This window comes from Perca fluviatilis, chromosome 24 (genome assembly GCF_010015445.1).
Source record: "Perca fluviatilis chromosome 24, GENO_Pfluv_1.0, whole genome shotgun sequence".
NCBI classification, from domain to species: Eukaryota; Metazoa; Chordata; class Actinopteri; order Perciformes; family Percidae; genus Perca; species Perca fluviatilis.
In genome coordinates, this window is record NC_053135.1 from 9,109,021 (window position 1) to 9,132,324 (window position 23,304).

General features: G+C 42.1%; 1 protein-coding gene across 22 annotated transcripts in view; it reads right to left on the reverse strand.

Annotated features, from left to right (window-relative positions):
* Window positions 1-23,304, reverse strand: part of mbnl2 (muscleblind-like splicing regulator 2) — a 51,571-nt gene that overhangs the window by 10,525 nt on the left and 17,742 nt on the right. For 12 of the 22 annotated variants that reach the window (XR_005638287.1, XM_039792604.1, XM_039792610.1 and 9 more), the window contains exons 3-5: window positions 5,264-5,452; window positions 3,177-3,380; window positions 466-726 (exon numbers count right to left, since the gene is read on the reverse strand). Coding sequence is in view for 21 of the 22 variants with exons in the window: in XM_039792604.1 (XP_039648538.1) it covers window positions 466-726; window positions 3,177-3,380; window positions 5,264-5,452 (654 nt within the window). In the remaining variant the exon portion in view is untranslated. The remainder of the gene's footprint in view (window positions 1-465; window positions 727-3,176; window positions 3,381-5,263; window positions 5,453-23,304) is intronic. The other 10 variants (XM_039792608.1, XM_039792618.1, XM_039792622.1 and 7 more) reach the window with 3 other exon arrangements.

The following is a 23,304-nucleotide window of genomic DNA, read 5'->3' on the forward strand; positions in this document are numbered from 1 at the left end:
TTGCTCAAAAGAGATCACCAAAAAACAATGTTCAATAAGCTACTCTATGATCTCCAATTTAAACAATCTGTGCTTTGTAAAAAGTCAGGTAGCAGTTACTAGGCATGGCAGCTTTGTACTACTGTAATACTACTGTATATATTGTGTTTACTTGCTCTTCCACAACCATAAAATTACCATCCAATCCAATAAAAACTTGTTTATTTGGTGCCCTAAAGCCTCGATGGATATTACAATGGAAGTCTAAGCTCTTGTTGGAAAGGAAACTGTATATAGGTACTATAAAATTATTATAAAAGTAAATTACTGTCCCTTACAAGATCTTGCTCTAGAAGTACTCTAAACAAGCAGGAACCTTGGGAGATTTGTTTGGTTACGACAAGGACAAGTATGTGTGTTTGTTTCCTGCTCTACCACTGTGTGGGTACAGGTTACAGTAGGTAGGCTTTAGTGTTGTGCTCTCACCATGGCTGCAGCTGTGGCGGCGGCTTGCGCCGCCACAGCTGTCTGGTTGGCCTGGTGTTGGGCAGCCTTAATCTTGGCCTGCAGGTGGGCCGGGGGGTGGAAGTACTTGCACTTCTCGCGGGAGCAGCGGCTCTTGATGTAGTCCATGCAGACGGTGACCGTGTTATCGCTGGTGTCAATCATGGGGCTGTCGCTGGGGTGAGCAAAGCGGCAGTCGGTCTCCCCGCGAGCGCAGTTGCCCCGCTGGAACTCACGGCAAACCTGGGAGCAGGAGAATCAGGTGGACGAACAAACACACAGACAGACAGACACACAGGCACACACAAACACACACGCGCAAACACACAGATGTGGACAGACACACAGATGTATGTATGCAAAAAGAGAAAAAGAAACAAACCGTGAATACTTGAGCTTTGTCTGGAAACAATATTAAACAGCATAATACTCATTGCATAGCATCCAATTTATTTATTTATGGTCATCCTCTTACTGTAGTGCATGATCATCCAACTAGCACAGTAACTCCACAGTTAATAGCCATCAAAATCTTGATGACAATATTAGATGTTTAGATTTTTTAAAGTATTTTACATTTTCATGTCTGATTGTTTTGAAAATGAGAATGTTTATACATATTTAAATACGGCATGAAGGGCCAACAAGCCTTAAGGACTTTTAAAACCACAGCCAATGTATTTGTACAAAAGATATCATGTTTTTTTAAATAAACGCACTCAAAATATGAGCTTTCTTGCACAAAGAATCTCACTTACATAGCAAGGTTTTACTTAAAGGTCCCATGGCATGAAAATTTCACTTTATGAGGTTTTATAAAATTAATATAAGTTCCCTCAGCCTGCCTATGGTCCCCCAGTGGCTAGAAATAGCGATAGGTGTAAACCGAGCCCTGGGTATCCTGCTCTGCCTTTGAGAAAATGAAAGCTCAGATGGGCCGATCTGGAATCTTCTCCTTATGAGGTCATAAGGAGCAAGGTTACCTCCCCTTTCTCTGCTTTGCCTGCCCAGAAAATTTGGCCCGCCTGAATTTCGGGAAAGAGACTTCAGATACAGTATTAGGGGACCACTAAGGCCTATATAAAAGCATACAAAAAGCAGCATGTCATAGGACCTTTAATTCTGCTGCACCAGACTTAAAAATCATGCTAATGTTTTTGTTTTTTAAATACAGACAATAAATTCATTTTGGACTTGGTGTGAAAAGGTCTAAACACCATGTAACTAAAGGGCAATGTGTGCCAAACCCAAATTATTGTGGAGTCACTGATCCAGTCAGTGTTCAACGGTTCAGAGGCCTGGGCATAATCACATGGGGATCTTTTGACTTGCACTCTGGGACTGAGACACACACAGAGTACACACACACACACACACACGCACATACACACACACACACACACACACACACACACAGAGTACACACACACACAAACACACACGCACACACACACACACACACACACAGAGAACGTCACACGCAACAGTTAAGCACATACATGCAAAAACACGCATGCTGGTTTTGTGTGAGAGTGTGTATGTGTCTCACAGGAATACTTTCTCATTAGAGCCAACTTCATTCAGTTGCTTAGTGATAGCACTCCCTGAGAAAAACACATACAGGCACACACCTACGCATCACCTCAAGGTCTTAGGGAGATTATTGTTTATCACAAAAAATGTAGTGAAAAAAAAAAGTATCCTCAATCGCCAAGCTATTCTCATTCAGTGTTGTTTGCCAGGGGGCAGATGGAGATTGCTGAAGTTGTCGTAATTGTCCCAGTCTAACTGTGGCTGTCTAGCAAGTACCAGTTTGTGTTGGGTGATTTCCAATTTAAATTACTGTAATCTGACCACTATCTCTTTTTTTTTTTTTTTCATGTCATGTTTCTGATACAAGCCTTAAATGATTTGGTTAAGGGGTAAGACAAGATGTTCCTTAACTTACACTCAAGGATAATGCAAAAGGGAAAGAACTGTCAAGTAAGGAGGCTGATACTGTTGTTTAGATTAATTATTGTTCTGCCTTTCAGCCTTTAGTTGAAATTAAACAAATACTACAGCTACACACAACACTTGGTGGTATAAACAGCAGTTACACATTTCACCTACTTTTTGAAATTGTGACACAATTAGCATGATATGAAATTTAATTATTTTAATAAAGTGAAATCTTTTCTGCTTTCTGTAAAAATCTGACTCTTTATAAACCTAAATTGCTTACTTGGGTTTATTCAAAGGCAATTTCAAAGTGATCCAAGTGATCAAAAAGTTAAATCAAAGGTTAAAGATGTGGGTGTCTGTATTTTATTTGTTGCTATGCCAACTCCCGTGGTAACCATGGAGGTAATTAGTACGCTATAGTGTTTTTTTTTTCTGTATTCACTGCACAGTATGAGGAATATCTTTTCAGACGTTACATATGTATTTGTGACTATTGTATCAAAACTAGTATACCCTGTGCTATAACTGATACTCATTAGCACCACATATCTGTTGCATCTCTTTCACACCCATAATCACACTAAGGTGTTACAATAATGTCACTTCACAACCTCAAAGACAACATTAGGTACGATATACAGTAGCTCTAATGCTTGTGTGATAGAGAGAGAGAGAGAGAGAGAGAGAGAGAGAGAGAGAGAGAGAGAGAGAGAGAGAGAGAGAGAGAGACTGTTATTTGGGTGGGTCACCTCCAGCTTGTCTGTACGCAGTAGTTTCTGGTTGGAGGAAGAGCCACCAGTCACGGAGACAGGCGGGCTGCCGGGGACCATACAGGGGGTGTTGGGCAGGATGTCTGTGGGCACCAGGCCCATGCTGTGGGACATGGGAGTCAGGTAGGGTGCGTAGCTCAAACCTGCGCTGGAACCCAGGCCCTGGCTGACTGGAAACGTCTGCTGTACATGGAGAGAAAAGACAGTTTACCAACACCTGAGCAGCTCCTCTTTGTTGTCATGACTGCTCTTTAAGATATTCTGTCTGCTTTTCTTTTCTTGTTTTATCAGCAACAACAAAAATTACATTCCTAATTAAAAAATGGTAAAAATAGCTTAATGGCAAAGATGTAAAATGATGGATGCAGGGAGAGACAGTGGGGAGTGGAGGGTGAATAGCAGAATGAGGGTACAGCGATAAAATGAGGGAGAAAAGTTAGAGGAAAGGGACACAAGAGACAAATGAACGGAGGGCGCAGCTGTGCAGAATGGTGGGTGAGAAAGATGAGAGGTGAAGTGGGGAGAGAGTGTGACAGGTAGAGAGACAGCCAGGGGAACAGAGAGGAATAGCTTTCAGAGAAAAAGTGGAGAGAGAAGGAAGCGACGGTAGAAACAAGAGAAGGTGTTTTTTTTAACCTCTATGTATGTCAGGAAGATTTTGCTGAGCAAGCATGTTCTTTTTCAGCTACACCCAGCCTTACACTGATGCAGTTCAACATGTTCCCACCTGGCAGCTGCCCAGTGCAACCACAGTCTATCGCTGACTGCAGAGCAACTCCCAGAGAATAGTTGGGGAGTTTAGTGCTTTTGCTCAAGGCCAACTCAATAACTGGTATGAGAACATATTCATCTCTTGAGCCTGAAATGTAATCTGAAAATAGTAATAATAGTAAAGTATCTAATAGAAGGCCGTATCAATGTACTGTAACAGACGTCTCATATTTTCTCAGTGAGTCATGCCCTGCTTGTCAGCTAAAGCTGTTGCCAAGACTATGGCACGAATAGAAAATATTACTGGCATAAAGGGGGACTTCAGTCAGAATAATGTAGGTAACCTGATATGTAAAGATTAGGGGCTGCCAAAATAACGCAATAGTAACGTCTTAACACCAATTTGTTTTACCGCCACAAATATTTTTGATGCATTACCTCAGGTTCTGTCACGATGACTATGGACTGAAGTGCACTGGACTGGAGTCTCTGATTGGGTCCAACGCAGGTTGAATGCGCGTTAAACGTCTGTTGTATGAAATGTCTGTATCCTCACTGCACTGCATTTTTATAAACTATGGTAATCTGGTTGCAGGTCGCGTCTCTCGCCCACGTCCAGACGCTGTCTCGCTCCCTCTGCCTCTCCTTGGGGGTTCTGGTACTCATAGAACTGAACATCCAGTAACTACTATTTCCCTTTTGTGTGGAAGCACTGGGCGTTTTTGCAACTTCAGTAATATCTGCTGCCTTATGTTCAAAACACAGCCCCTCTCCTTGCTCACCAGAGCGGCTTTGACCGGCAGAGGCACAGCAGCTTTCAGTGGTGTTGATAGTCGTGACGTGTAACCAATCACATAGTGCTGTGGGCGGGACATTGAGTGAGACTACAGAGTGGTGACTACAGACAGAGAGACCGGCTGCATACACTGTACAGGGAATTATTTTAACCGGACATTATGACCGGGGAGATTTAAATATGTTGGTCTTCAGATTTTGGTTACAACGGAAACACTGCCAAGACGGTTTCTGGACAATTTATTTGTCATTGTTTTGTGGTGTTAACTGATTTCCAATGATAAATATACATACATTTGCAAAAAGTAAGCATATTTGTCCACTCCCATGTTGATTGAGATTATAAAATAATATACAAATATCCCTTTCAGGTACATTTTGAACAGATGGAAAATGTGTGATTAATAGGCGATTAATTGCGATTAACTATTTTAATTGATAGACAGCCCTAATAAAGATGTTTAAACAGGAACAAAGCCAGACTTTTTAAAGTGTAGCACAGTAACAGAGTTCCCTGTTATTTTCATGGTGAGTCACACAGTGCATTGACATTTATTTACCACAGCAAAAAGACCAGCACTAACCACAGGCTGCATGGTGGTGCCGGGGATCATGAACTGCATCTGTTGAGCCAACATGGCGGCCGCTGTCTTCTGCTGGATCAGGTTATTTCGCCCGTTGATCTCCAGCTGGGTCTTCAGGTGAGCGGGCGGGTGCAGGTATTTGCAGTTCTCTCGCGTGCATCGGCCCTGAGCGGGAAAACAAAGTTGATGGAAGAGAGACGGGGAGGTGGGAGAGGGAGAGAGAGAGAGAGAGAGAGAGAGACAACAAGGTCATTAACAGTGTGAAAAATTCAAGTCTCTGATCAACAGAAGGAACTGAAATGCTGTCTTTTGATAATAAACCTGATGAAGAACAGGTTGTGTGTCTGTGTGTCTGCCTGAGGATGTGGCAGATTTGTGGCCGTTGATTTTGACACAGACTCCAAAACATTAAGTGCTTGAAGGCAGCATACATATTCATACTTGGGAGCGTGTGAAACATAAAATGACGAGAGCTCTGCATTGAGCTTATCCAGTGGGGGTAGCAAGTAGCTCTCGGCTCGGAGTAGAAACTTTTTTATGAAAGATGATTACCAGTTCCTGACTTCCTAGCTCGTCAACTCTGGCAGGACCTGGTCCTGCCGGCACTTTGGACATACTAACTAGCCAGTATTCGATGCAGACATGGAAATGAGGGAAGGTGGACAAAGGCTAGGACTCGAGTTCTGATTCTAGCTGTCTCGCCAAATCTCTGTAGCATTTCAATGGACAGGTCATCCGGTATTCTCTGTGGACATGCAAATGCAAGTTTGGCAGGGTCAGGCCTGGTGGATGAAGGCAATTAGACTGTCAACCCAGAGGCTAATGGCAAACACGATAATCCAATATGGATCCTCATTGCAGTGCTTATTGCAAGGAGAGTGGGTGGAAGAGAGGAGAGAGGTCAGCAGGGAGTAACAGAGCGAAGGGTAGAATACAGTAGTGGGAAAAGAGACGGTGGTGAAGATGGAAAGTAAAGGTGAGAGGAGCGGAGGAAAAGATGTGGGCAGAGTGGAGTGATATGAATTAGTACATAGGGGGAAGGGGAGATAACAGTGAAAGGCCAAGAAGACAAAAGGAGAGGACACGACATGGCCGGCGTGACATGGCAACGTCTTGGTTAATGTGAAGGAGCGCAGAGGGAGGGGAAGCTAAATTAGAATCAGAGCAGTGTGAGGAGGTCCAAACACCCCCTAACTCTACGTCATGAAAGAGCCACAACACAGCGGCCTGATTAGCAATGCCATACAATCATTTCTCTAATTTCCTCTTACAAGAAAATATGACAGCTCTGTCACACGCGGTGATGAGCTATGTTTAATTACTCAAGCGCTGTACTCAAACACCAATTTAAGTCCTGAATCAAACATACAAAATGACAAGTCATCAGACAATATCCTGATATGAGGTCTTTATCTTTTTAGAAAGATAAAAAGGCAGTCAGCTAGTAGTACACTGAGTCAGAACAAAAAACGGTGAAGCTGCATTTAGCTAACATGATGCCTCTTAGCTACTATGCTTTCTGATTATTTTAAATGTCCTCTATTTTCTTGTCATAACACAGGCGGAATTGTTAACAATAATAACGACTGCATTCAATTCAGATGTGTCAGTTCCACGGTCATGGTACTGTGCATGCTGTCCTACCAGCAAAGCTTACTGGGAAATTTAAAGGAACAGAGCCATTGTTAATGGTATGGATTACACTGTGCTGTTTTTTGTTGCCATGGCAAACTATTATATCTACTGTGAAAACGGTCTGTATTAGAGCACTGTAATTGTATTTTTTTTGTCTATTCATTTTTTGGTTTGTATTCTATTTTCTCACATTTCATTCTATTTTAATTGATTTTATTATCCTTTGTAATTGCGTTTTTAAATGTTGTTCTAATGCATGCACGCTTTAAATTGCCTGTGTTTGAAAGGTGCTCTACAATTAATGTTGCTCCTTTGTCGTCACATTCACGTTTGTAGCATTTATTTTTATTGTGTGATTTGAAAGCAGGAAAAAAAAACACAATATTGATATTGATATTTATACTAAAAAAAAATAAAAAATTGTGTGATATTAGTTTTTTTCAGTATTGCCATATTGGAAGCAGCACGTGAAAAAAAAAATCTATAAAATAATACATTATTCCTATACTATTCTTAGTAAAGCACTACGCTAGGTGAGCAGGCAAACAAAGAAGAACTTTGAATCAACTCAAGCCTGGCTCCCAGTGTAAATAACCAATAATCTTCAAGTCTCATCAAAGGGAAAACTAATAAAACCTGCCTATCCTTTTCTTCCTGACAGATATTAAAGACGCCCCACAGAGCATCAAACACATTCTTGGTACAACGAAGCTGCCACAAAGGATATTAAGTCCGTAGTAACTATTGGCTGTTGGTAATTTTTGTTTTCACATTAATAAAACACGAATATATGAATACAGTGTGCTCTGTAATGATGAGAGTCACGACTGAGATGGGAATGGCCTCCACACCCTGGTGTTAAAGCTGCAACCAACCACTGATAACCCCCCCCTAACAGTTCACATGCACAAAAATCACACCTGCCCACACATATGCATACTAAATCACGCAATCACAACAAGCATCGCCCACACACACTGGCACAGGCATACACGTGCATAGATAAACAAAGTCACCGCACGCACAGTTTTGTTATGTCCTGTCCAGACCAGAGGAATAACGTTAGCACTGAACCCCGGCAACCAAAAACCTCAGAGGTGTCAAAACTAATTAGACCCTTATGCAGCGCCACAGACATGAGCAAAAGGTGTGTGTGTGTGTGTGTCTTGAGTATCTGCATTCAGGAGAGAAAATGCGTAGGCAGGTGTAACAGTGCATGTGTGTGTGCAGGAGAAACCGTGTGGGCGGGTGTGACTGTGTGTGTGTGTGTGTGTGTGTGTGTGTGTGTGTGTGTGTGTGTGTGTGTGTGTGTGTGAGAGAGGGAGCTGAAGCTGAGCTCTGGATGGCATCCCAAACTTAGTCGGCAGGGAAGCACAGCATCACCATTGCACCCTACAGAGATCACAGACATAGGCTGACACAAATAAAGACGCATTTACACAACGGCACACACCACCACAGACCCTCACCACTCACTGTGTCACTTACGTGGACTTAAGAGTGAAACCATTACTTCCCCTTTTGCTCCATATTCGGTTCATCTATAACCTGTGAGTGACACATGCTTTTTCGCAATTGCTCATCATTATACCCCATTTAACGTGATGAGGTAAATGGTGGTGAAGCTACTTGGGATTTCGTAATGTACATGCGCTGTCGCACTAAGTGCAAGCCTTGGATTCGTAAAACCTTCTCCTTTCATCCTGTCAAACTTTGTTTGAGAGCCTTTTCTCACTGATGTAGCCTATTCATGATCTGCCAGGTCTTTGCATACATTAGGCTTCATTTGTCTTCGGTCTTCCTTTTTGTCTAGTTTGGAGGTGGAAGAAGCTAAAAAAATTAAGCACCTTAGCTAAGGCTGTCATGGTAATAGAATGGGCAACTCTATTTGAAAACGGTAAGGAGTTCAGTGCAGCATTCAATTACATAAACATTTATTATTTGCAATACATTGAATTCATTTAAATGGTTATAAACAGATGAAGAACAAGAACTATATCCATCTCCACCCATATCTTAATATCTACAATGCTGTTTAAGGCAGGAATATTGACATGTTACTAGTCTTTTGTTGTGTTTGTTGCAGTTTCTATCAGTGTATATCTAACTGCCAAACATTCAAGTTAGCATTGATATATATGTATTTATCTATTCTATTCATAACACAGTGGATTGGAGGAGACAAGTTACTGTGGAAATAAGAGTTCATGTTAATGAGTCAAAGGTTAGTGGGCGTTCAGGCTGTAAATAGCTCTGTGTTAAACAAGCAGCACAAGGGTCTGCATGGGTAGGAGTATGTACCAAACCCCCAGGATCACTGCTGCAATTTTCATCGGATGTTTTTTAGTCTCAGGGCTAATGTCAGTGTGAACATAGCCTTACTTTTAACATGTAAAAGTGTCACATTCTATACTATATTACTAGCTTAGGATCCTGGAAGTCTCAGTGCCTTAAGTGAAGGGGATATGGATTTGCTAAAAATATGGTTAAAGGACGTCAAAATGGCTGATATCCTTTGGGGTAGTTAAAACATTAGGTTGCACACCGAAGAGGAGATCAGTTTATTTAGAAGAATTTCAGCTGTGTCAGACTGGAGATATGAGGTCAGGTAGTCCAAGCCTATATTTTGGACTAATCCTATCCTGGAAAAGACATCCTGGCATTCATAGTAACAATGCTGACAAAAAAAACACACACCTATTATGGTGCATTAATTAAAGTCAGGGAGGTGTTAATTTATTGGTACTGTGCACAGCAGTTAAAAAGCTTTCACCCATGTCACGTCTCTCTGATTAGCTCCAAGTAAGGGTGAAAATCTAACATCTGCTTTATAGCAGAAATATTTCTTGCTTTAATAAAACATGGTAGGGCCAACTGCAAGAACTGCGTGCTGATGGTTATACATAGCAATTACAGTACATTTGTGTGTGCGATTAATACTAATGATCATCAATGAAGGGTCCAGACTGCAGTTTGCCATGTTTCCCTGCCACGCTTGGGGATTCAAAGCACATAAGATGAGGTAAGCTTTGTCGAAAAGGCAGCACTGCATCAAATATATATACATTTAAAAAAAAAAAAAAAAAAGAGTGCTTGTGGTTTACGCAGTGAGGTGGTCCACCAACGCGACAATGACAGTGCTAAAAAGCAGCATGCGTGGCTGATGACAATGCTGTGGCATCATCTGGTTTCAGACCTTTATCTGTTTGAGAGGGTGGCAGACACACGCAAACACACAAACACCCACACACCCACACAGAAAGACACACACTGTGCCTTCTGTCTAAGCCACCCACTCAGAGCAGAGCAGAAATCCATTCATCATGGGCATTGCCGTCTATGAAAAGGATCTTTGAAGGCACCAAGGCACCTCGTGATTCACGCACCAGCCACCGCTACACGGTGAAATTATACCTTTCAGCAGGGTCGCTCACATGGCAACTCTCATTGTAGGCTGCACGGTTGCCCTTGTGTGTATGAAATGCTATGATCCATGCTTTGGGATACGCTAATAGCTGCTTTGATTCAGATTGGATAATTATCTCCTTGTGTTGCAGTGAAAAACAAACGAACAATGAAGGAGAGATCAAAGATAAATTACCGGTTGTTTTCACTTGAAATAGATCCTCTGTCCAAGAGATATTAGTGCTGCTGGAGTGTTCTTTAAATCCCCACAGCCATCGCCAACAAGATAGCACTTATTGTTTGCCAAGTTTCCATATAGAAGTAATATCAATTAAAGTGTGTTCCACATTAGGGTTGATCCAGGGGGGAAGGGGATAAAGGCAGCTAATTTCATAAACAGATTAGTATTACACTCACTTCACCCATTGAAGCTCTTCCAATTGTTTTTAGTTCTTATAATTAGGGCCCAGTAATTACTTCTGGAAATCCATTCTGTCGGAATTTTTTTTTTTAAATCTATAAAAGTTAGTGCTGTCAAACGATTAAAATATTTAATTGCGATTAATCGCATAGTTAACTCACGATTAATCACAAATTTTTATCTATTCTAAATTTCTTGATTTCTTTTTTTTTGTCCCATTATTTTTTCTCATTTTAATGCTCTTATCAACATGGAAAAGTCAGCTTGCTTTGTGCTTTTGTCGCCTGGCTTTGACGAGGGGGCGGAGAATTGGCATCAGCTGTGCGCTTGGCCATCAGGTGGTATTTCAGACTGGACGTGCTGGGATGATAGCTCCGTTCACAACGACAAAACACACAGATCACTTTGGTCTTGTCAATGGAACCAATTGGCAACTTTTTAAAAGTAAACTTTCCATTCAGAATCTTATTGGCATCCATTTCGGCGTCTCGCGCACGCCATCCACTCAAAACGTAGCGTTAGCCTACTAGCTACTCTTTGACCGGCTCGCAAGACCAAACAAGTGTGTACAGCGTGCCTGTTGTTTTGTTTCTGGTCTAGCTAGATCCGCTGTGGTGTTGTAGTATTTCTAACGTTACTAGTATTTCTAACGTTACTAGTATTTCTAACGTTACTAGTATTTCTAACGTTACTAGTATTTCTAATGTTACTAGTTTTTCTAACGTTACTAAAAACTACAAAGTTTGCTAGGCCAAAAGGCCGAAGGCTTTTATTCCTTGATACTGGCTGCTGGTATGTGAATGTAACCTTATTCTGCTGCTTTTTGGATAAGACCATATGCTATATGCCGGTTAGTCCAACAATTTTCATAATCAATGAATCGTTTAAGTAATTTATCAAGTGAAAATGAAACAGTTTTTCCTTTATGTCATGTGTGCTATCAAAATAAAGAAAAGAAAAAAAATCATTTTCCTAAGCATTGCACTGATCACGCTCCAAATCAGACATAGCACACAATGTTCAGGTTGACAAACCTTTTGCAAAATGAAAGAGGGAGACAAAAAACAAGGCAAACTTCCATCACAGTAAACACACTGGCATGAGAACAAAAAACCTAAAAAAGGAAATCCATCCAAACACAGTGTCAGAGTGCTGAAGAGGGTACAACATTTCTCCTGCCCAAACACAACATAACAATCGTACTGCACCCTCCAACTATGGCAACTAAGCAGAGCAGACAGAAAAACACTTGGGAAAACATTCATTCTCTGACCATAAACATTTTGAACTGCCTGTGACCCACTTCCTTGTCATTTTCTTCGCCTCTAATAATGTTTACAATATCTGGAGGTCTTTCCACTGCCAGCAGATGACATTGTAAGAATGAATATCTTCATAATGTTAACCAGACACAGACGAACAAGGAGAAAGTCCACTGTACCCTGTGAATGCCTAATTCAGGGCTGATACAGCTGTGATTTTTTTTCTTCTTAAAAAGTACGAACAATCTGACAGAAGGTAAAATCAAAAGCAGTGTTACTGCAATTACACCAAGACGGCACTTGTTTCAATACATTCAAACAAGTGCCATTATTAAACTACAGCCCCCACTAGGGCTGCTCCCTCTTAGTCGATTAGTCGACTAATCGGTCGTTTTGGTCTTAGTCAACTGTCGATTAGTCATGTTTTATGCTTTTTTCATGCTGAATGACTTATTTCCAAGAAACGTACGAGCACATCTCTGGTAAACACAAGAATTAAAGTGGTGCTCTTGCATGACTCTTTGTGGAGAAACTCAGATTTACAGATCTGTCGATTAAATCAACTAATCGATTAGTCGATACAATTGAATGTTAGTCGACTAAGAATTTCTTTAATCGACCACAGCCCTAGCCCCCACATTTACACATCTACAGGGAACACTGGTCCAAATGGTCCATTTATAACTGGCATTAGCATCCCCTGACTGGGCTTAACGCTGCCATCTTCGTCCGTGGCAGAAACCCTTTCCCCGACCCCCTACCTCCTTCATCAGCCCCGCTGAATGGTCAGAGTGATGACTGTTGTGTGTCTGTGGGTGGCACAGACACAGAGGGCCAGTCTTCTACCCCCTCGGCAGAATAGCGCTTCAGTTGTGGGCCCCTCCGTTCACCACTGTAACATTTGCATTTTGCCCTCAATGGGTGCTCTATCCTCGGGCCTGCTGGAGACACAGAGTGGCTGCCTATAGGCTGCAGCCGACAGAGGAGCTGTAAATGTCCTCGCAAAGGCAACTTTAGATTACATCCCTGTGGTTCCAATTGCCTCCAATAGGGAAGCTAGTGGCCTCGTGCTTATCCAAGATGGATACACTGGAAATGAGTCATTGCTTTCCCACATCAACACTTCAAACCGAGAAACAATATCGACGAATTGCGTAGTGCCGAATCTTAGGAATCTGGGATGTGTGTGTGCATGTGCTTTTCCATTAAGATCCTTATTTTCCCGAGAAGCTCAGTAGGCTTTACCTATCCGAGCCCTTGTGATGTCTTTCTGACGCTAGCACAACGCCCAGTGATTTTTAATGGCAGCGTGACTGGCAGTATTGGCAGACTGCAATCCAGAAAAACCAATTCACTTATTCTGGGACAGAGATCATGGGAAAAACCAGCTTAAAAGATGCAGGGTCAGCACAAGACAAGGCAATAGCTACTTGTGACAGCTGAATGCGCCATCAAGGCTGTGGAGGCAGTGGCAACCCAAAGGTCAGAAAAATAAAGCAGGATACTGAAAAAACACAACAAACTGTAGGCTAAATCCCCCAAAGGAACAGATTTAGATAGATAGATAGATAGATAGATAGATAGATAGATAGATAGATAGATAGATAGATAGATAGATAGATAGATAGATAGATAGATAGATAGATAGATAGACTGTATTAATCCCAAATTGGAAAATTACTCTGTTACAAGCAGCAAGTAGCAAGTTACCAAGGACCACATGGGCAACTGTTCAGGTCTTGTTCATAGTAATTTGGCTGGTACAGTAAATTTTTGGATGTCTGTACCCTACAGAGAAACTGTAGCAAAGTCTTCTCCCCCCCCCCCCCGTTTATCCGATTGTCCTTCTCAGTGCGAGAGGAGGGCCGCTGTGAGAAACTGACACTAATTTTTCTGACATGAAGCCTGTGATATGTGTAATCCCCTTAGAGCATAGCCAAAGAACCTGTTGTATCTCCACTGACCAGAGAAAGGGGGCGGGGGGGTAGACAGGCGCTCTCGCTCTCTCCTCGTCTCTCAAAATTCCCTCATCTTTCTTTTCTTCCCCCCTTTGCCTTGTCCTGCCTTTGACGCTATTCCATTTGCATTGTTGAGAAATATGCATGGCTGATGCTCATCCTGGCTGGGTGTTTCTCTTACGGCTATTCCTATTTGTGGCTATACATATCCAAATAAGAGCATTCCTCGGCTTACAACGACTACTGGAACTGATCCTGAAATGATCAGTTCTGAGACGTTTCGCCTCACTGCCACATTTAGAAGATGAAACATATAAGTTGGCTTTTCCTTCCCTTTACAACCACGTCGCCCCTCTTTGCTTTATTGTACAGTTGTACTTCTCATTGATAATGCCTTTCCTTCTCTCCCTTTCTCAGTTGGTCCCGAAAGAGTCTCTTTTCCAGGGTCACTGGCCACTGGTTATGGGTCAGCCTATAGCAGTTCACAAGGAGACCACTTTTGTGAAAGCCCCCAGCTATAAGACACCAACAGGATGGGCACTACAGTGCTCAGAAGGCGGCACAAATGCAGACCCAGTGATCCTAGCACCCGGTAAAGTAGCAAGGCGCTGGATGCACATGGACAGGGCTTCCCTTCATCCTCAAAAACAGAGAATGCTCCCTCTTAAGGATCCTGTTTTGTTTTCGGGCTCTAATGCATCCGTTTGGACTAATGGATCCGTTTGAAGCGCTGAGGCTCCAGGACACCAGGAAACACCAAAAATCCATTATGAAATGATAGCCAAAGGCTAAGGTAAGCTTTTTGCTTACATTTTGGCTGGTGATGGAAAACATGAATCAATGGTGAACAGTAGGTAAGAACGAGTGCTTTAAATGTAAATCTGTAGAGGAAACACAGCTGATTATATGGTGATCAAGGATATTTGGCCTGGCTAGTAGACTGTATCTGTGTGTGTACTGTGTAGACAGTACAATTAGTGATAATGCGAGCGAATGCAAACAAGAAAATAACCCTTAGTGCAAAGGACAGAGACCAGGTAATTTCAAAACAATGGCCACACACATACACATGTAATACTGTGTTGCCTCAGCAGTAATTAAGTGCCTTTGTTTCACCAGCTGTAATCCCACAGATGGAGGAGTAGTACTGCTGCTGACGCGCCTGAGATCATCCAAGGAGAGAGAGAGAGAGAGAGAGAGAGAGAGAGAGAGAGAGAGAGAGAGAGAGAGAGAGAGAGAGAGAGGAGGACATATACACAGACGGGGAGAGTGGCATAAAGGTATACAAGTAAACACTCGCACCTCCATGTGAAATGTGTAATAAAGGCTGTCTGTTTACGCATACACGCAAATATCTTGAGCAACTGAATGTGTCCATTTATCTTGCTTTAACTGACAACATTTTAACATTTCGTCGGTCTTTCCTTTGGCTCACATTGTTTGCTCGTAAGTCATTGTGGTGACTCCTGGGAATAGTTGCAGAATTTTGTGCATCGGCTGAAAATCACATGCTGCTGTTGACGCTATGCATTCCAGGCACTGCAGCTAGTGATCAGTTAGCTCAAACTGCAGCTCAGGCGGTTCTGGAGATGTGAAAGATGTGTGTCTACACTCAAAGTGATATCGAATAGAAATGTACTGTCTGTAAATGTTACACCAAGGCCACAGTGTTACAATTCAGGAATACATGGCTGATTGCATGTGAAAGAAAAGATGTTGGGTGGAAATGTGTTCTTCTTTACAACAGCCTCAATCAAAAGAAGTCCACCGCAATCAAATAAGAGGGCGCTCTAAAAAGCCCTCATTTTTCTTCATTAGGCTCTAAGGTGATTTTCTGTACTAGTGGGCCTAAATTGTCTGCAGAGTATAGATTATATTCCTTTAAGAGCTGTGATTTATACTTCATACAGGTTATGAAACCAATATTTCTTCATCTGTCACAATGGTTGATGGATTTCTACAAAGGAGCTTTCATGTAATCGCACATTAGAAAAAAGGCACAGGCAATTTAAAAGTTGATTATCAGCATTCAGGTAATGTCTGCGATAACTTCCCATGCTATATGTGTGTCACTGTTGTAACTGTTCTTTGGGGAGGTGATGGTCAAAGTGTGGCTGCAGTGGCACCGTTGTGTGGCACCTGCGGAGTCCAGGCCTTTGCCGCTAATCCAGCTGGAGGCTGGAGCCCTGCTTCAGTTAATCTGATCATCTGTGACCTGCTGAGACATGAAACCCACCGTCTAGAGCTCCTCTAATCTGCACACACACACACACACACACACACACACACACAAACACACACACACACACACACACACACACACACACACACACACACACACACACACACACACACACACACACACACACACACACACACACACACACACACACAAACACAAATCCACATATACACATACAGGGACACAGGTATGTAGCGGACAGATACACACATAATCACACCAGCATGTGCTCGCTCACATGTATACATCACATTTGAAGTGAACTGTCCCACTCTCCCACAATTACACACTTCTACAAATACACACCCACATACAAGAAAGGCTCAGCTATGACAATGCTACCTCTCAGTCTGATGACAGGTGAGTCACAGCTAAAAGACTGAGGCATTAGCCTGCTTTCGACAAGCTGTCATTTCCCTATGCTGAGAAGATAGATCTTGTCTGCTTTGCACTGCTATGACAGCAGTCGTATAGCCATCTGGAACTTACAACAAGCCATGCTAGTGGAAGATTTCATAAAATTAAGTTACACATGATGTTGATGCCCTAGTTCGAGAAGAACTGTGCCACAACCCCAAGAGGAAACAGCAGAAAGTCAGTAGGCCTTAATATCCTAATTTTACATCCGATAACAGATACCTCAATTTCAATCACTCTATAGCGATCAAAGCTGCCACTTCTCTGCAGTGTTCTAAGAATAACACAACTCCACTACAGTAAATGCTAATCAGAGAAATTAAACAAACAATACGAGAAAATATAAAAGGCTAGCCTACATCTCCTTTCTCCGCTGACACTATCGACCGCGTGTCAGAGCGTGTTGAGGACTTGTGTAAATCCATAAAACAGATAAAGGAGGATAATGAGATGGAAGGGAGAGAGCAGATCTATTCATCAAAGCCTCTTTCTAACACACTCAGCAGATAGGAGCAGAAATGTTGTATAGCTGCTTACTCTCCAGTTTGGAGATTAAAGCTTTGGTTGCTGATAAAAAAAAAAAGTAGAGAGGTATAGGGCTATAATTCAAACTACAGAGAAACCGGAGAGCCCTGTTACTCAAGTGAGAAATTTAGAAGCACATTTAGTATTCCTGTTATGAATCTTATCTTGTCTTTGATCATATTCGGGATGTAATGCCTCACAGTTATTCATCATGAGAGAAGTCATACTGCCTGTACGTTAAGGGTGCACGATTCAGAAAATGTCACGAATCGATATCGAGTTTCAGGCTCGAGATTAGATTCAAAAATCGATTTTCGATTCAAAAACGATTCTCGATAAAAAAAAAAAAAAAGATTCACAGTATGTAAATGTAGTTACTTTCCCCATGTGTTAAAAAATATGAATTGATTTTTGGAATTCTATGAATCGATTTTGAAGTGGTAGAGCTTGAATCGCAATTCGAATGTGAATTGATTTTTTTGCACACCCTATACTATACGTACTAAAACATAACTCAATGAAAAGTCAATATCAGAAACAAAAGTTATTTATATGTCACATTATGCTGGTTTCTTGCACAACCCAAAATATGAGATATATATATTTTATGAGAAACTAGTGCAAAAACCTGGTAATAAATGGGAAACCACAAATGCACAAATTGCTTGTGCAATTTCATTGTTGCTACAGTATATGCAACCAAAGGGGAATAATGTGCAGCAGGGCCTGGATCGGTGTGTTGTTTGTTGGTTGTGATGATGAGGCCTCTGAGGCTCTCTCCCGTGGGCTGAGGAGATTTGAAGCCCACATGGAGATGATGAAAACAGTGCTCATAAGGTTGAGAACACTGAGGCCGAGAGGGCTGAATGAGTGTTTACGCTCGGTTAAAGTAATAAGCACCCCTTGGTCAAAGGTCAAAAAGAGATCAATAAACCAGGGTGCAGTGACTTAAACAGCCTCTGAGCTGCAGGGTGTTTTATCGTAAAATCGTCGGATGCAGGTAAACATACTGATCTCACCATTCACCCATGTCACCACTCTGATCTTTTTTCCTGTGTTCTCTAAGGTGAGCCCTGGCTCTGTGGGGTGAATGAGCCAAAAGGAGAATCAGAGCTCGGGAAACGCAAACAAAATGTGATTAGAGAGTCGTTTTTCCAGAGGCAACATCGGTTTGTTTATCAATCATGAAATGCCAATTTTTTGGGTTAAAAAATGAAAGAAAGAAAAAATAAATTGCTACCAGGACTGTGTGTGTGATCATTAAACCTGACGCTATTCCCATCATAGATGTTTTAGTGGTATGCAACAGCAAATGTGGTGCCAATTTATGCACCCCACTGGTACCACTTGTCCTCCCCTCTCTTCCTCCTCTCCCTCCTTCATTCCTTCTCCCACCATGGGTTCACCCTGCTCTGTGACGGTGCGCGCTGCCAATTAGTGTCCCCCACCTGTCGCCGTGGGTCACTGGTGCAGGCATCTGCTGGGTGTGAAATTGGCCATCTCACTTTCGTCCATGAACTTTGCATGCCCCCCCCTGTCGGCGCGCACACACACACACACACACACACACACACACACACACACACACACACACACACACACACACACACACACACACACACACACACACACACACACACACACACACACACACACACACACACACACCTGAAGTTGGCCTTTATGGTATGGCCACCCTGTGTGGAAGGGGCAAGGGAGACGGGTGTGATACAAATAATACCTCGAGCTTAGACTGGGTATTAAAAAACAATCCTGACTAGAATAGTACACATTGCGGTAGAAAAACATATTGTAAAGCTTTGACAGCTTATTATTCTCATATCACTGTAGTGACATCACCATGTTCCCAGATCCCAGAAATAAACAGTGAGTACGTTATTATTCCTGATAGGAATGACGGCCAAAACTACGGTTTATGCTTTAATAATACACATTGAGTTTTATTGTTGTTGTGGGAATTTTTACTGAGCTCAGCTGAACAAAAGAGGAATCAATTAAGCATAAATTAAGAGCCAGTATCAAATCTGAATGTATTGGTATGAAAACATTTACAACAATATACCACTCTCCCTCTAACTAGACAGCTTTAAGCCTTTCATTCCCTAATACAAGAGTCATTTACACTGACTCCAAGACTTTCATCCAGGCAAGCTCTATCAGATTACCCCAATTTGCGGCAGCTACGCTGGAGCCTAATAAACCTGATGTTTCTGAGGAAAGTAAGATTGGCCTTGACTAAATTGTCTACTGTAACCTCATGGCACTGACTGCAACAGCACCATTGTTGTTTGGGGTAATCATCCATTTTCAGACACCTACATTATTCCATCACTCCGATTCAATCCTCATCCTCAATCTAATGACCAAATGATTGCCTCTCATTATGTGTACGGCGAGGGTGCAAATTAGAATTGAAAGTAGTTTGCCAGTTTTGAGATGGTGGTCTCCGTTCAGCTCATAGCATAGGGAGCGCTTCACGAGACATTACAGTAGGTACAGTACTTTTACTGCAGAGTCCATCACTGCCACTCATTGTTAAGCCTGAATAGGATATGAGTCAGAACAAGAACACTTCTAGAAGAAGGAATGGGTACGCACGGGGCACATTCTATTGTCACTTAGACACGCATTTTAGAAGGCAGGCCCATGTCAATCACTGTCAGTGCAGTTTCTACTCCTCACTATACGAACGTAGAATTATTCTGATACTAACATAGCAACATATAGTCTTAGACATTTTCTGTACTGACACATCTACACATGGGATTGGGATGTCAGGCTAAGGCTGGTTTACGACAGCCAGTTTGACACAGACTAACAGTCATTTAGACAAATAAGTGGAGGGAACCCATTCTGGTGTAGGGCCCCTAAAGATTGCATTTCTGTTGCCTCATTAGATGGAGCCAATTAAGAAGATCTGTCTCATTATAAAGGCTGGCCCCTGGGAGACAGCTGGGCCTGTCTGTCTAACCGTTTGTAGCTCCATAGGTGTGTGTTTGTATGAGCTGGGGGTGGCTGGGTGGGAATTGTGGAGCATCTCGAGCTCTGGGTCTTCGTAAGTTTGTCCATTTTATAATCAGAGGAGAATTAAAGGAAGCCTGGCAGGAGCAGTCAACATATTTCCTGTGCAACGATTAATGTCTATGTTTAATCTGGGTCACAAAATACCCCATATGTTTCTGTACTAGCAACACAAGGAACATACTGCGGCTAGCGGTAGGCATCGCTGGTCTTTCCAGGAAAAAAACAAGGCTGAGGCTATTGATTTTTTTAAGCATGATATACATTTTTAAATGGAATCATTTGAGGCAGGATACAGCTGAGCAAAGCAGACAAATAAATGCTACTCTCAGTAGAAACTAGATTAGGACAACCTGAGTGTGTCTTTGATGAGTGACGATGAAACTACGTATCAATAATTAATGAGACCAATACTAAAGGTCAAGCACGCAGCGAACCTCCTGCCTGACTCGCCATAGATCTGCCATCAGCTTTACTGCAGAGGTGCTCACAACAGCAACCACTACTGCAGCAGTAAGGGAGTTTGAGTCCAGCTGGCTTTGAAATCACCAAATGTGAGGATGGCATTGATTCTGCAGTACAGATTTAATTTTTGTTTTTTACAGAGAGACAAAAAAAAGAAAACAAGATTGCAGAGAATCTAGTACTTTATCGGCACTGTGGGCAGCAGAGAGCGATGGAAAAAGAGGATGACTCAGAGATAGTGGGTGGATTGAGACCAGGTGAGACACTGGTACAGCAGATGGGCAGATCTTCAGTGCTCAGTCTCTCCATCGTGTTGCAGGCGGCTCATTGGGTGACGAACACCTACTATCCAATCTGACATGACCAACGGTAGTGCCAATACAGAACTCCAGTATATGATATAACAAAGGCTGTGCATTAGCATATTGGTATAGAGACAAAGGGTTGATATTCTGGAACTAAAACCATATTTTGAATTGATATTAGTATTAGTAGTAGTAATATGGGAGGAGTAACATACTTTTGCATATAGAAAAAAAACTAACTTCAATTTAAAAAACAAGCTCATGCCTGATAGTTTGACACTTTTTTTAATAAAAGCTAAATGCTGCTATTTTTTCTTTTTTTCCGATGTCTGGAATATCCTTGCTTGATTTTAGACACAAAACAAAAGATTTGCTACCAAAATTGAGTCTAAAGTAAATCACTCACACGTTTATGAACTGTGATATCACACACTCTCAATAAAGCAGGAAAAAAGAAATATCTAACTGATTTTGTGAAGTCAATAAAGAGTATTACGGTAGTACTGCATTTTACTCATTTTCTGTAATGTCTGTATATCCAAAGAGAAATAGTGTCAGTGACAGTCTAGTTCCGCAGCTAGACCCAGAGGGAGACAGTGAAATGTGGGGATCGCAACACACACACACACACACACACACACACACACACACACACACACACACACACACACACACACACACACACACACACACACACACACACACACACACACACACACACACACACACACACACACACACAGATGTGGGTCATAGCAGTGGCCCAATTAAAATGCAATAATGTACCCTACTATATAAGCTTCTCTAAACTACAGCAGTACTGTGCAATACTGTGTAGTCTATTAATTAGGTTAATTGTGATCCAAATGCTTTCATTTACACAAAATCAATGTTTTTGTGTTCTTTTCCAACATTTCCAGTGAGACCTTCACTACAAACAGTAGGACTGACTGGCTAACTGGACCTGGGTCATGAGACTTTAACAGTGAGCTCATCTGACTTCCTCCTCCCTCCCTCTTATCTCTTCCTATCTTTGAACCTTTTTTTTCAGATCAGCTCGACTGGGGCTGTGGGGTGTACGGGGTGAAATCACATGGATCAAATGGAATTTGGCATGGTTTGCACAGGGAAGACAGCGAGTGTGCGTGCATGTGTCTGTGTACGAGGAGGCCTGTTTAAGGAACGGCAGTGGCGGGGGTCTCCTAGGGGCTCATCAAAGCATGCCGCGTCCACTGCAGCCCCACGTTAAGCTCAAGTCAGTGCCTCATTGTGTTTGTGTGAATGACCCTAGGGGAACACCAACTCCCACTGCGCTGCATTCCCCTCCACATGTTTGCCCTGCCCAGGGTGTGGCCCAGTTCGAGAGGATTACGCTGAGGAATGCAGCCGAGCCCATCTTTTAAAACAAGAGAGAGGGGGGGGGGTGTGAGGCCATGGGCACAAAGTTCATGTTCACTGAGGCTTCCTAAAGATCCCAAAAAAAATGCAAATGCAATAAGCCCAGAGGGAGGAAGTTACCGTTAAATCAGAGGAATCTCTAAACTTAAAAAAAATAAATAAAAAAAAAGCAGTCTTAGGTATCCGTTAGCATTTGAGTTTCACTTTGTGGTTTGTGTCAGATTAACTCGAGGTCGCAGGTACTTTCCTACTGAGTCTTGATTACAATCTTTGATAATTGGTTTAAACATGTTCTGGTTACCCGCCAGGCTAGACCCTTCACTTACTCCCGCTTTGGTTGAATCACTTCTTCTCTTCCCTTGCTTTATTCTCTTAGCCATTCAAATATTAACACCTTCCCTTCTTGCCATGTTCCCTCGCTTCTTTATTTACCGGTTTCAGCCATCCCCCCCCCCTCAAAAAAAAAAAACACTTACAGCCTGCTCTTTTGAAGCAAAGTCCGGATTAAGATGTTCTTACAAAGTGAGGGAAACCAGGGCACCTCACCCCCAGGGGGACTGCTGCGACACCTGAAAGTACCTTCTATTGTTTCTCCTGCTTCACCATGTTCTTTTTGACAACGACCACTTGACGAAACATGATAGTGCCAGGATGCACCAGACTATCCCCCACCTCTCAGACTATTGAAGCTCAGTCAGGCGTGGAGGTTACCTGGTAAAAATCTGACCGGTACAAAAAGAAGAACAATCTTAACCGATCATGTTATCAGACATCTGCTGCGTAAAGACCTGATTGCCTTGTATTTTGCAAAAAGACACGTGTCTAAAAACAGCTCGCTATATATATATATATATATATATATATATATATATATATATATATATAAATATAAATAATACACGTTAAGTGTGAAATACATTTTCTGCATTATGCAAAAACAGC